This window comes from Boleophthalmus pectinirostris, unplaced genomic scaffold, assembly GCF_026225935.1.
Source record: "Boleophthalmus pectinirostris isolate CB_2022bp ecotype Guang Dong unplaced genomic scaffold, ASM2622593v1 HiC_scaffold_18, whole genome shotgun sequence".
NCBI lineage: Eukaryota > Metazoa > Chordata > Actinopteri > Gobiiformes > Gobiidae > Boleophthalmus > Boleophthalmus pectinirostris.
This window is the reverse complement of record NW_026571133.1, coordinates 33,275,531-33,288,661: the sequence shown is the minus strand read 5'-3', so window position 1 is coordinate 33,288,661 and position 13,131 is coordinate 33,275,531. Positions and strand designations below refer to the sequence as shown.

Below are 13,131 nucleotides of genomic sequence, written 5' to 3'. Positions count from 1 at the left end.
CTACATGTAAATATACAAGGGGAAAACCGACATTCAACAAATAATGTGTTTTTGAATTTTAGAAGTTGGTCTATTGATGAGTTGTTTTTTCAATGGAAATATAGCTTTTATCATTAGGCAATTTTGAATCATAACCTCATCATATTGTTTTAGAGACCAGTTTTATTTATTTTTTCATGTCTGATACCAATTATGCTGATAAGGTCTGCCAATATTTTGGGGCTTATGTAGGGCCAAACTCAACCGCAACCCTATTTTACTACAAACTGGATAAGAGAGCAGTGTAGTCACATTTTTGCAGTACACCCTTTTGACTAAAGTGTTGAAATAAAGCTTTTTGCATACAGTCAAGCATATTTAAGCAGCTGGTTGGGCTAAGTATAAACTTCTGTTGGAAGATTTAAGGCAGACAGCCAATATGCTATGAAGTGCAAATATCTTCTATCTTTATACCATATCATAATCATAATTATAATCATCCTGCATTTTGTGTGGTCTAAATAAAGTATGTACTTTAGTTACATGTCATGTGGTTTTGCTTTGACAAGTATAACTGAGCGACAGTAGCTCACATGGTAGAGTGTTTGTCCACTGATCAAAAGGTTTGAATTAGGGCCTGACCAATATGGATTTTGTTGTGGCCGATATGATACCAATAAAATGGTAGTTGGAGCTGCCGATAGCCGCTATAATTGCAGATATATTTAGTGATGTAAAAATCCACTGTAAATCTTGATTTGTTTAAGAAACTTAGGTTTGGCTCTAGTGGATTTTAACTTGTGTTTATTTAGGCAACATTTATTGTTAATCTACCTCTTTTTGTCATATTTACAGACAGGAGGTCGGCCCAATGGCATTTTTACATCACTTTCTAGCTACTAGTAAAGAAAGTAAACTAGCGCTATAAGCCTTTAGCCACGTCGCGGTAATTAATTATATGCATAAATGTCATCATTCACACCTCTGTTCACAGTTCATGTACATATCAATGCAGGTCCAGTAACATATATACGGCCAATATAGTCACTTTACAATAGGCCAATAGAAGAGAAAACAGGTTGTTTATGTGTGGGAGCTACAGCAGCTAATCGCTAATAAATAAGAAATAACCAAATTTAGCTTCAAAACAGACACATTTCCAACACTCATCGCTTACACAGGCTGCTCTCAGATCACACGTGTGCAATAATAAATGCCCGTTTAATCCAGACTCAAACCAATTGTCCGTAAAAAGAATATAATTTCAGTGTTGCATATGGATATATGTCTGCGGGTGTAAACAAGTGCACGCGAGTGACGTGACTCTGGGGGTGTTCAGGGTTCAGTAGTATGGCCACAGACACAGACAAATGACTCCACATATAAACACCGATGCGGTGCCACATATTAGGACATTTATCTGTCTGTAAATTGGATTAAATGAACATAATGTAGAGAGTCTAAGCTTTATAATGAGGTATAACATGCCCACGTGAAATATCAGCCCATATCGACAAGATTTAGGCCGATTACCAAAATGTTTCCAAGAGCCGATATTGGCCGATACTATCTGCCAACCAATATATCGGTCGGGCCCTAGTTTGAATCCCACAGATGAACTTAACCCACTTCACCTGGTGTATGAATGTGTGTGTGAATAGGTGAGTGGTTCCTTGATGTTAAGCACTTTGGGCTATATAAAAATGTGACCATTGTGTATTACAGAAAAATGTAGGCTGGAGTGTAACAATGGTTAGAGTGTAAATCTTGAAACTTGAATCCAAAGTTAGAGTAGTAGCTAGATCCCTCTGTCGCATCCTTGTGCAAGATACTTCTCCCACCTTTTCTATCTGTGGTAATATCCCCACTAAAACCACTGCTGCTGGCTTCTTGGGCAAGACACTCCCCCTATCAGTAAATGTGGTCAGAGAGGCGGCTGGCGCTGATTAGCTGTTGTGACTATCATAATAGCTTTTCCCATGGGGATTAAAACATGTAAACAAGCCTACAAATCTAGCTACACACTTCATACTGCAGAAAGGTAGAGGGCTGTGGGAGTAAAGTATGATGCAACCTTGCCTTAGAGTTTGTTATTTGATGTGGAAAGATGACTAAAGTTGTCACTATAGTAACGTGAGTAAATTCTGTACGCAACTTACAGGAGCCAGCATTATTTCCCCTCTCTTCCTCCTCCTCCTCTTCCTCCTCCGTAGCAGCAGCAGCACACAGTGGTTATGTGTCAGCGCTCCGAGGAAGTGGAAAGTCTGTAAAACAGCGTGAGAGAGAGCAAAGAGCACAGCGCTTCTCAGAGGAAACACAATTAGACCACTGCTATTTATCTATGCCTATTTAACTGCACTGAACTGGAATTAGAAGTTTCTTTCATGTTGCGTTCCAATGGGTTTTAGTTGTTGGTCAGTCAGCACAAGGCCATTACTGAGTCTTGATGACACTGCATTTTTAAATACATAACTTATGGGAGAACAACTTATGTTTCATAATGTTCATAAGTATTCTTAAAGGTGCATTATGTAACTGTTCTTGTGTGAAGTCCATCACCTGCTTTTCCATGGAGATGTTATTGCTTTGCCTGAAATGTTGCAGTATGGCATTATCTGTCTATCTGTCTTATGTATTTAGTGTTTATACTGTCCAAGTTGTAAGTTACAACCTAACCAGCAACTTGATCTGGTGTGGTCAGTTACTTGTCTCCATGGAGATTCAAAAGTTTAATGCCATACTGTGTAGCATTCCAAGCAAAGCAATAACATCTCAAATGGCAAATGGCACCCCCCCTATTGTCATATATGTAAGTTTACAATGTATTTCAAATCTCTGAATTTAATCTGAACAGTTTACTTCGAAAATGTGTGCAAAATATAAAACAATTGTCGTACTGGCTAAAGTCCTTCCACCCCTTCTGTGGATCCGCCTCTGAAATCCCATTAGTTGCAATTGTTGAAGCAGACGTAGTTATGCAGTGGCTATAGCTGTATTCATCAGGTAACCACACTTTTGATAAATGTATAAACTGTCCTTAAAAGCACAAAGAAACATCTTCTTTATTCTTCTTTATTCTCATTTACACTCATTTACTTTACCAAGCAATAGGAAACAGAACGATAATACAGTTTAACATGTAAAATGCTGCCTTTTGGACGTTATTGCATTCTAACCATATGCAATTGCGGTCACTAAATTACCAGTCTCACATGTCTAACTTCCATCCTCCAACCGCATAGCTGTTAAGGTAACTCCATCAATGTTATAATCAGATGTCCTCTGTCTTTCCCATTAGAAAACTAACTATCCCATGCTCCTAACCTGTGTCTAATTTGAGTGTCACTCTTCCACAAACAGAAGGGGCAGATGGCACATTCTAACAGCAGCTGGTGAAGGCTTCAGATCAGATGGGTGTATTTGAATAAGAAAGTATACAGAGACATCTAGGCAGAGGAAGCCTGTGTACTTTGGTGATTGTTTATATGAAGAGAGCCAGGCAAGCAGCATTCTGGCAGTAAACAGCTAAAGGTGAGGATGAGCTAGGTCACATAACAATGTAAGCTAGCATGGGGCTCTGGTATCCATCTGCAAATACAGAGAGAATCGGGTTTCGATTGGTTTATAGGGAAGGAAAGATTGTGTTTTATAGTGAGTTGAGTTGGAATGTTTTGGCAATTGAAAAGTGTTACTGTCTACATTGCATAAATATTATCTGTTTTTTTCTACATTACATCTACATTGTTTTTACCAAACTCCTTTTAAAGGTTCATGGAAAATTCACTTTGTTAAGCTTGTAACATGTTAAAATATTGTTCCCTCATCAGAAAGCATACCTGGGGTTGCATTTTGTAGCATTCACACTTGTTATATTCATATGGGGTTAATACGATTGACTGAGGTTCAGGAGCCTCATCCTCCTACTGCTCCTCTCCAGCAAACCACTACTCACCTCAGCCACACCTCTAATTACCCAAAAGTCCTATTTATACAGGCCCATCCTGATCACACTATCTGTCTCCACTAACGATTGCATCAGAAATTATTTTGTTAGAATTTTCCCTGGTTTGTTACATCATAGGTACAATTTTGGTAACAAACTGGCTAAGAGAGCAGTGGAGTCACATTTATGCAGTACCCTCCTTGGTCTCTTTAGAGGTGTTCAAATAAAGCTTTCTTCATGCACATTTAGGCAGCTGGTTTAGCCAAACATTTTCTTCCACTTATCCGAGACCGGGTCGTGGGGGCAACAGGGACTCCCAGACTTCCCTCTCCCCAGACACATCCTCCAGCTCCTCCAGGGGACCCCGAGGCGTTTCCAGGCCAGCTGAGAGACATAGTCCCTCCAGCGTGTCCTGGGTCTTCGCCGGGGCCTCCTCCCGGTGGGACGTGCCCGGAACACCTCCCGAGGGAGGTGTCCAGGAGGCATCCGGGACAGATGCCCGAGCCACCTCAACTGGCTCCTCTCGACATGGAGAACAAAATATCGGCCTTTGCTGGAGATGGCCAATAGCCAATACACAAAGGAAAGCAAATATCTTCTTTAGGTAGAACTCCTACGCAGTTTTGAAATACATATATCTTTGTCAGATTAATTCTGAGCATTTTTGCCATCAAATTACATTCACTACAACTGCATGCTTATATTAGCATGCCGGTCACACTGCTTTAATGGATAGTTTTTCTCTATGGTTAATTTCCACTGCTGCCAGTAAATGCCGTGCTAAGACTAAATCAAGACCAAATCCGAGCGGTGGGAGTGAGCTTCCAGTCAGATACAACCATTGGATCAAGCAGTATCTGTGTTTGCTTAATGTAAAATGTCTTGCCAAAGGACACAATCGCAATCAGGTTTATACTGCCACTCTATTTTATCATTTTATCACTTACATTCTGAAACACCAGTGTCTTTTAGCTAGTGCTACTACTACTACTTTTCCCACAGTTTATTTAAGAATGAACAGAAATTCTTTTTGAAAACTCACTACTACTTACAAATTGTCATTTTTCAACACCAACATTTAAACCAGACTTTCATTACGTCCATCTGTAACACAAGGGCCTATTGTTGAGCACAGTGAGTCCATGTGTGCTGTGTAAATACTGTGCATTAGGGCCTGCGTGTTTATTTGTCTGCTGTAGTCACTTGGCACTCATCTTCTAAATGCCCTGTCTCCCGCTGTAATAGAACTCATCTGGCTGCTAACAAGAGCTAAAAATACCACAAACAGGCTACAAAGGGAGACCTATTTTCTGTTCTCTAGGATTAGGCTGTCATAGATGTTCAAACAACATAAATTAAATAAATAAAACATTTGGTTTGATTAGATCCCTGCACGCATTTTCTGTGTAATTACATGTGTTGCCACTGGTAATGGTAAAGTCCTGGTGATGTGTAAGCACTTAATAGGTTTAATAGCTGTAATAGATGTGTACTAGATGTAATAAAGTACAGTGTAATACATGTTACCAAAATATACAAATCACTGTTTTCCACTCTGATACTCCTTCTACGACTTTGTTCACCATTCTTGCAGTTTAATACCTTTGTTTGTTACAGCTTTTGTCAGCATTGTTAAAACAGCTGTTAAACATGTATTACCTTAATCTGACATTCATTAAAGATTAAAGAGGGGGGGATTATGCTAAACTGACTTTGTTGTTTCCTCATCAAAAACATGCTTGAAGAGGTTTTAAATGTCATCCATGCATGTGTGAGTGGCTCCCAAACTTGACTAGCACTATGATGTTCAACCCACGAGCTCCCGCAAGGCAATTTTCCATAAATATACAAAAGCAGGATACTGATTGTAATGTAATAGCACTCTGAAGGGGGTATGACTGACGTGGAGAGCAAAAGGACGGGGGACTCAGAGCATTGTGTGGTTTTGGCGAATATAGCATTTTCAAAGCAGTAAAAGGTAACGGTTACACTTTATTCTAGGGTACAATTATTAACATCTAACTACCTGCTAATAGTTGTAAATGGTGAATTTGTCATTAATTAGTGTTTATTCAGCCCTTATTAATGTCTAATTCCCCATAAGCTTATTCTGCTATTAGTTAGACATTTACAAACACTATTATTAATACAGTCCTTATTACTGCTTATTAATATGATACTAGGCCATTTTTGTATATTAATTATGTTTTCAATAAGGTAGGGTTGTTAAGGACTAGTACCACAAGTAATGTAGTTCTTATTTTTTTGCACCAAAAGCTTATTAGAATTATAATTCATGGACAAAAATGACCTACTATCATATTAAGCAGTAATAAGGGGTATATTAATAGGAAAGTGTTTGTAAATGTCTAACTAATAGCAGAATAAGCTTATGGGGAATTAGACATTAATAAGGACTGAATAAACAGTAATTAATGACAAATTAGCCATCTACAACTATGCTAACTACTACTAACTATGCTGTTGTTGGATGTTAATAAGTGTACCCTAAAATTAAGTGTTACCAAGGTAGCATGGTGATCTAAATATGTTATGTGTTAGCAGTTAATGAAAAACATGACCTTTAGTGAGCTATTACACCTGCATTGCATTTAATATAACTTTATTGGAGCTATTATGCCTTTATTATATTTGTTTCATCTTTATAAGAGCCATTATATCTCTGTTGCTCCTTCATTGCTACTTTTCTACATTTCTGTCCCTTCACATGTGACCAGTTTTACATGTAACAACACAGAAATTTGTGGGTGTAGTATATACCATTACTGTAAACCAATACTATGTTTGTTTTCTTTCTTCAGTCCAAAGCTATGCGGGAGAGATGGCTGCTCCAGGGAACTGTAGTGGAGGAAGAGGAGGCCCGAAGAAAACAGCTGGAGCAGGACGAAGAGCAGGGGAAGAGGCTAGAGGACATCATCCAAAGGTAGGCTTCACCACTCCGCACGCTGCTTTGTCCATTGTTTAGACACAGAGCCCATTAGATTAGCTTGTGACGTCAAGAGAGGGATGCAAAACAGATGTGCACCTCGACAGCTACACATCTGCATTGCATATTAGCAGCTGGATGCTAAAGTGGTTATTTAAGTGGGTTAGTGAGTTGAGCATGCTAGGCTAATTTAAAGACAAGTGCCTCACTTTTTTGCTTTAGTAGGAAAAATGATCTGTTTTGTCAAAGTTATGAGTATTTTCTTGGAATTCAATTCAAAAGTAGCTGGATAATATTAGAAAACCAATTTGTAGAAATCTAAACAAACCAGTAGGAAGTTTTTCATAGCGTAACCACTTTCTGAAATAAGAAGAAATAACAAAATAAAATGTATTGCATTCTGAGTGGATTACATTGGATTACAGTCATCCCTCACTATGTCGCAGTTCACCTGTGCGATCTTGCTGTTTGGCAGATTTTTTTTAGTACAATTTTGCATGAATTTTTTACAGTGTATGAATATGCATTGCGTTCCTCCCCCTGCATCCTGATTGGCTGTAGACCACTGTCAATCAATCTCCTCCGTGCCGTGTCTCCTGTACAGTACAGAATGCGTTCAGATGCCAAATTTACATACATTGCTAGCAGGGTGATTCTTAAGACTTTTTCTCCCCGACAAAACGTCAGTCGATGAAACGTTCTCCACCGACAAAGGCTCCTGTGGTCGCACCCAAAAGGCAGTGGAAGATGCAAAGCATCGCACAAAAAGTTGGACTTCTGGGCATGCTGAAGGAAGGTAGAATCACTGTAACAGAGTCCTGCACCGGGTCAAGTAGCTGCTGAAACGGGCGGGTTTTAAAGTTATGGAATTTTATGGACAGGTATGCGGGCAGGTAGTGCCGGGTAGACCTCTATGCCGGAACACTGGTCCTTTCTCCTGCGGTCACCCCCGAGCCTGTCCCAACAGAGAGTCCTGGTTCAGTTCTGGTTTAGTCCTGGTTTACTCCTGTTTTAGTCCTGTTTTAGTTCCAGTTCAGTCCTGGTTTAGTCCTCCTCTTCCGTCCTGGGTTAGTCCTGGTTTAGTCTTGGTTCAGTCCGTGGTGTATGCAGTGTCCCCTCTGAGAAAAGTGTATAAAGTTTGTGGTGAGGGGTTTTACAGACTTAAAACAGATATAATGATTGTAAAATATAAAGTTGACTACTTCGCGGATTTCACCTATCACGGGTTATTTTTAGAACGTAACCCTTACAATAAATGAGGGACCACTGTAATTTGAAATTGGACATTGTTTTAGGCTGATCTAGAATATTTAGTTAAAGTTGGAAGATGTAACTTTGCATCTTGTTTCGATAGAGATGTCATTGCTTTGCCTGGACTTATCTATCTTGACAAACGTGTGTTCTTACTGTAAGTGGGCTCACCTTTTCACAGATCTGACCTATAACTTGGCAGCATTGTGGAGAATTTTAACGCCATATTGTGGAACATTCCATGCAAAGTAATAACATATCATAAAGATAAGCAGATCCGACACCAGAAAAGGTACATAGTGCATAATGATTATTTAATATTTAATTCAAACCAAAATATTCTAACATAAAAACTATGTCAAATAGGTGAAATAGGTGTTATAACACAAGGCAGATGAGTTAGGATTAAAACAGCAGGGATATAATGAAATATAAAATGGAAAATTAAATTAGGGTGTGATTTCCAAGGCTGAAGAAAAAGTGAAAGGGACGGTGGTGTTACTCAGGGTGTGTTTCCTTTGTTGTCTGGGAGGAGCTTCCTGACTACCATCATGCACTGCTCTGATAGTCACTCATTCCCTGATGAAGGTGAGATCATAGGTGTTCCAAATAAAGTGCCAGCTCATGGTATCATTGGCACACTCTAAGCTCTGTGTGTGTGGGTACAATACAGTCACTACAAAATCAGACTCCAGGAAATGAATCTAAGTCAATGCTATGCCCCCACAAAGGGTGTTCTAGTGATGCATTGTGGGAAGGTCTGGTGATGTAACTGTGATGTTTTTGGACACAAGTAAATGGTTAGTTCCTATTATAGGCAGAGCTGCATCCGGCCTTACTGACAAAGACGTGGCTGCTTATCTGTGCCAGTGGCCTCTCCACTTACTGCTACTGTTACAAAAAAGAGATCCAGAAGCGGGTGAAGTGTCTTGCCCAAAGAAACAACAAGTATATTGATTGTACTTAAAGGTGCATTGGAAACTTTTCTGGTGGAGGGTCCGTCAAAAGCTTTTCGCCATGGAGATGTCTTTGCTTTGTCTGAAATGATTCACAGTATGGTATTAAAACTTTCTATCATCATGGAGACCAAACCAGGCCATGTTACTGGTCAGATCTGTGGAGACGCAACCCCGCTCACAGACAGAATACTTGTTTTTCTATGTATTTTTGAGCTATAAAAAAATTATTATTGTAAAGTAGAGCTGTTTCATGCTATACTGTGGAGCATTCCAGGTAGAGCCAAGACATATCCATAGAAAAAAGAGGGTGACGGACCCCAAACCAAAACGTTACATAGTGTACATTTAAAGTAGAACTGCACACTAAATCTAAACACTAAACAATTTTTTTTTGCTATTCAGTTGCATAAATCGTATATTTGAATAGTCCTGTTTACTGTTCATAGTAATTTTTTGGCTATTTTAGTGCAAATTACATATATTTGCTAACCTGATTCATTAGCCGGCTTCACTTTATTTCACTTTGTAGAAACCGTCTGACCTTGCAGTGTTAGTATTCGCTCAAAGGTAGGCGGGTACTTTTTATCATTTAACCAGTTGCTGCTATTTGGTAGTCACATATGTAATGCACCGCTAACTGGGCTAACTGGTACATTACGCTTTTCCCAAATCTCCTAGGAAGAAAGGTAATAATGTCTTTCCCCTTGATGAAATTCACCGAGCATTCTCTTTATTCTAGCTTTAAATCCTCGATCTTGGGAATCGTTGACAACACTGAATGTATAGCTCTTCGCAGATTGGCTGGTGCCCGAAATTGCACTTCCAGGGTTTTTGCGAACCGTCTATTGTATTTTGATTTCTGACCTATTTGCTGGAGAGAAATTAAATTGAGTGGAGGCAGTAGATGGCGCCAGCCTGGCTATATATTTGTTGCTTTGTGGTAAAAAAAAAAAGTGTGCTCTGGCTTGTGACATCACAGACGACTACCCTAAATTATTCCTCAGAGTTTGAAGTGTGGATACCTGTTTGACCAATCACACTATTCCTCATATGTCCCAATCCCATCCCTCCTCCCCTGTCACTCTTTCCTTTAGTTCTCCAGGCACCAATTTGAAATGTGGTTTTGGGTGGAGTTTAGGTGTTTAGTCCCACTTTAAACTTTATGAGCTGGTTGTCATCAACAAGCTATTGTGCCTGTTTTATGTTGATGGGGAAACCGCAGTGTCTGCACAGAAAGGAGCCATAACCTTCTTGCTGTGAGGTACTAGCCACGTTCTAAAGAAAATTACAATAAAACCAGTCCACTTTGCATATTCTTGCAGTTAAAATGGACTTGCCTGAAATAATTTGACCAGTGGATGCACACCAGTGAGCAGTGACTGTAAATTGTATCCAGCGTTGGCTATTTTGCTGTCAGTGAGTCAGCCACCACCTCCTCATCTATCAAAATGTCGCCATGAAAGACACTCTGTTACCCTCCAACTACTGTAGCTTATCGCCTGGACTGAGAAACATCAACAACGTATGGTCTTGGAATAACATAAGCGTCTGGTGTAAACAGGACTGCGGTGAATGGTCAAAGAGCGGACATTGTGGGGCACTGGACAGTCGTGATTGTGGACAACTCAATTCATTTAGCGGCGGCTGAATGGACGTGCTGTGTTGAGTGCTTTGATAGAAAATAAGCGCAGTTTTGCTTACATAAACAATTAAAACCACATAGATGAATACTCAGAGGCCTGGGCTTTGATGAAAGCTTGATCAGATTTCACTGTTTGCAAATGAGGTCAAAGGTGAAGTCATTTTGATTCAGTCAATATTTATGTAAATCTACAGAACTGCTTGATCCTATACAGTTATGGCACTATAAACATTGGGGCAGAATCTCGAAATCTAGAGGTGGGAATATGTTATTATTATTTTGTCTGTTTTATAGTTATGATCTATAACACCTGTGATCATTATGTAATATTTATTTTAGAAGTCAGTATAGTGTAATGGGTGTGTAAAGGAGGCAGGATAAAATGAAAACTATTGGACCATCTTGAATGCAGGAATCTCTCTGTATATAACATCAAGTGGCTAAGTGAAAAAGATAAACCATTTTAACATGATTAAAAGTAAAATTTACAGTTTTTGGTTGCTATTAGTCCATAAATATTTGTTGTTTTTGGTATGGAGAAAAGTGAAAAAAGAATAAGTAGCTTCTTGGCATATACGTCATTCTTTTATATTTTGCTAGAGGCCTGATTGACAGAAGGATGCCTGCCAGTCCACGCCTACAGTCTCTCTGTCTCTCCATCTGTTGATGGAGATTACTACAAAGTAATTTGAATCAAACCTATCCACATATGCAGTTGAACATTTTTGGAGGAATGGTTCTCAGATGTCTTTGTAACTTCTTAGGCCTTTTAGCTCATCTCTGGTGGGTCACAGATCTGAGAGCACATTGCGTAGGAGAGAAAGGAATGCCCCCAGCCACTTGAAACTAAAGTTGAGAAATCTCCCCCTCATGGTCCACACAAGGCCAGTCTGATCTCTGGGAGGGAGAGCATTCCTCCAGCAAGGTGTGGCATCTAATTTTACACCCAGCAGACACAGCCCAGAATATCCCATTACCCGGGCAACCGCAGTCTTTCCATTACTGATAGGACAGAAGTGGGTAGATGAGACACAATTATACTCTAGTAAAAGCACTGTTACCCTTACTATTAGTCAAGTAAAAAGTTGTCATCCCAATATTTACTTGTGAGTGAAAAGGGGTTTAAGGCAGCAACATTCTTGTGCTGGCACATCTCCTCCTTGACTCCATAGACATAGAGAAAGTTAACAAAAACAAAAACAAACATTGTACCATACTGTTTATATATACATATATTAGGGGTGTAACGGTTCACAAAGTGTTTTTGTGTTTTGAGGTCATGGTTCAGTTCATGTTTGGTACAGCCTGGGAACAAAATGCAAAAACCATTTGCTTGTTGTTTATTTGTGTATTTATTAAACCAACCATTTGTTTTAACAAATTCCTGTTTATACAAACAGGAAAATAAAATAAATGCAAAGTGCTGCTTGGTAATAAGTTAAATAAAATATTCTCAAATAAGCAACAAACATATTAAATATTTTAAAAAATAAATTCCTTGTAAACAGTAAACAAAACTTAAAATGCAGCACTAACAGTTCCAGGATGAAGTTTAACTCAATCTTCATATTTGTGGCCTGAAAAACCAACTTGTCCACATTGTCTGCAGTAAGTGCAGATCTGCTGGCAGTTACAATGTCCCCAGCGGTTGAAAATACCCTTTCACTAGGGACAGAGGTTGTGGGTTGTAACTATAAAGCGCTGCAGGAAACACTGTCACCCCAGTCACAGACAAGTTCCCTCGTGAATATTAAAGAACCAAGCCTTCCATGTAGCTGCACATGTAGCTGCACCAAACTGAACATCCCATATCAAAACGGTTTGGCACAAATACACGTCCCGTTACATCCCTATTATGATGAAGTATTAATACAAATTTTACTCAAGTGAGAGTACTGTTACTTGGTTGTAATAGTACTGTTACTTGGTTGTTTATAAGTAAGTGAACAGCAAAGATGTAATTGTTTACTATACACTATTATGATTACTAATATTGCACTGAGGTGAGAAGTGTTTGGACTTGTTAAACAAAGATCATGTTATCCGTAAAAGTGCAGACAGACATTTGTGTGTCTCACGTCTACAGCTGTTTAAAGTAATAACAGTGGTGAGGTGAGCGCTTTAATAGCTGAAAGTGACAGAGACAGAGCTGTCTGTAGTTTATGGAGTCTTCCCAGTCAAAGAGTGTAAACAAGAGGAGAGAGAAAGAACAGATGTCTACATGCGGGGAGACAAAGTAATCTATTTGTATTTTTTTTGTCTAAAACGCTGGGTTAGATTAGCTAATAATCAGCTGCAATATGAAAATTATTATTTATTTTCTTTAAGGAAGTTTTTATTTATTATTTTCTGTAAGGATGTGTTTGTTCAGTCTGTTAGTGTTGTCATTTAATTGAATGTTTGGTCTGCT

The 13,131-nt window shown here is 39.1% G+C and overlaps 1 protein-coding gene across 2 annotated transcripts in view; it reads left to right on the top strand.

Moving 5' to 3' along the window:
- LOC110166391 (A-kinase anchor protein 2) overlaps window positions 1-13,131 on the top strand; it is an 86,585-nt gene that overhangs the window by 22,934 nt on the left and 50,520 nt on the right. For both annotated transcript variants that reach the window (XM_020931629.2, XM_020931628.2), the window contains exon 3: window positions 6,745-6,866. In XM_020931629.2, the coding sequence (XP_020787288.2) occupies window positions 6,745-6,866 (122 nt within the window). The remainder of the gene's footprint in view (window positions 1-6,744; window positions 6,867-13,131) is intronic.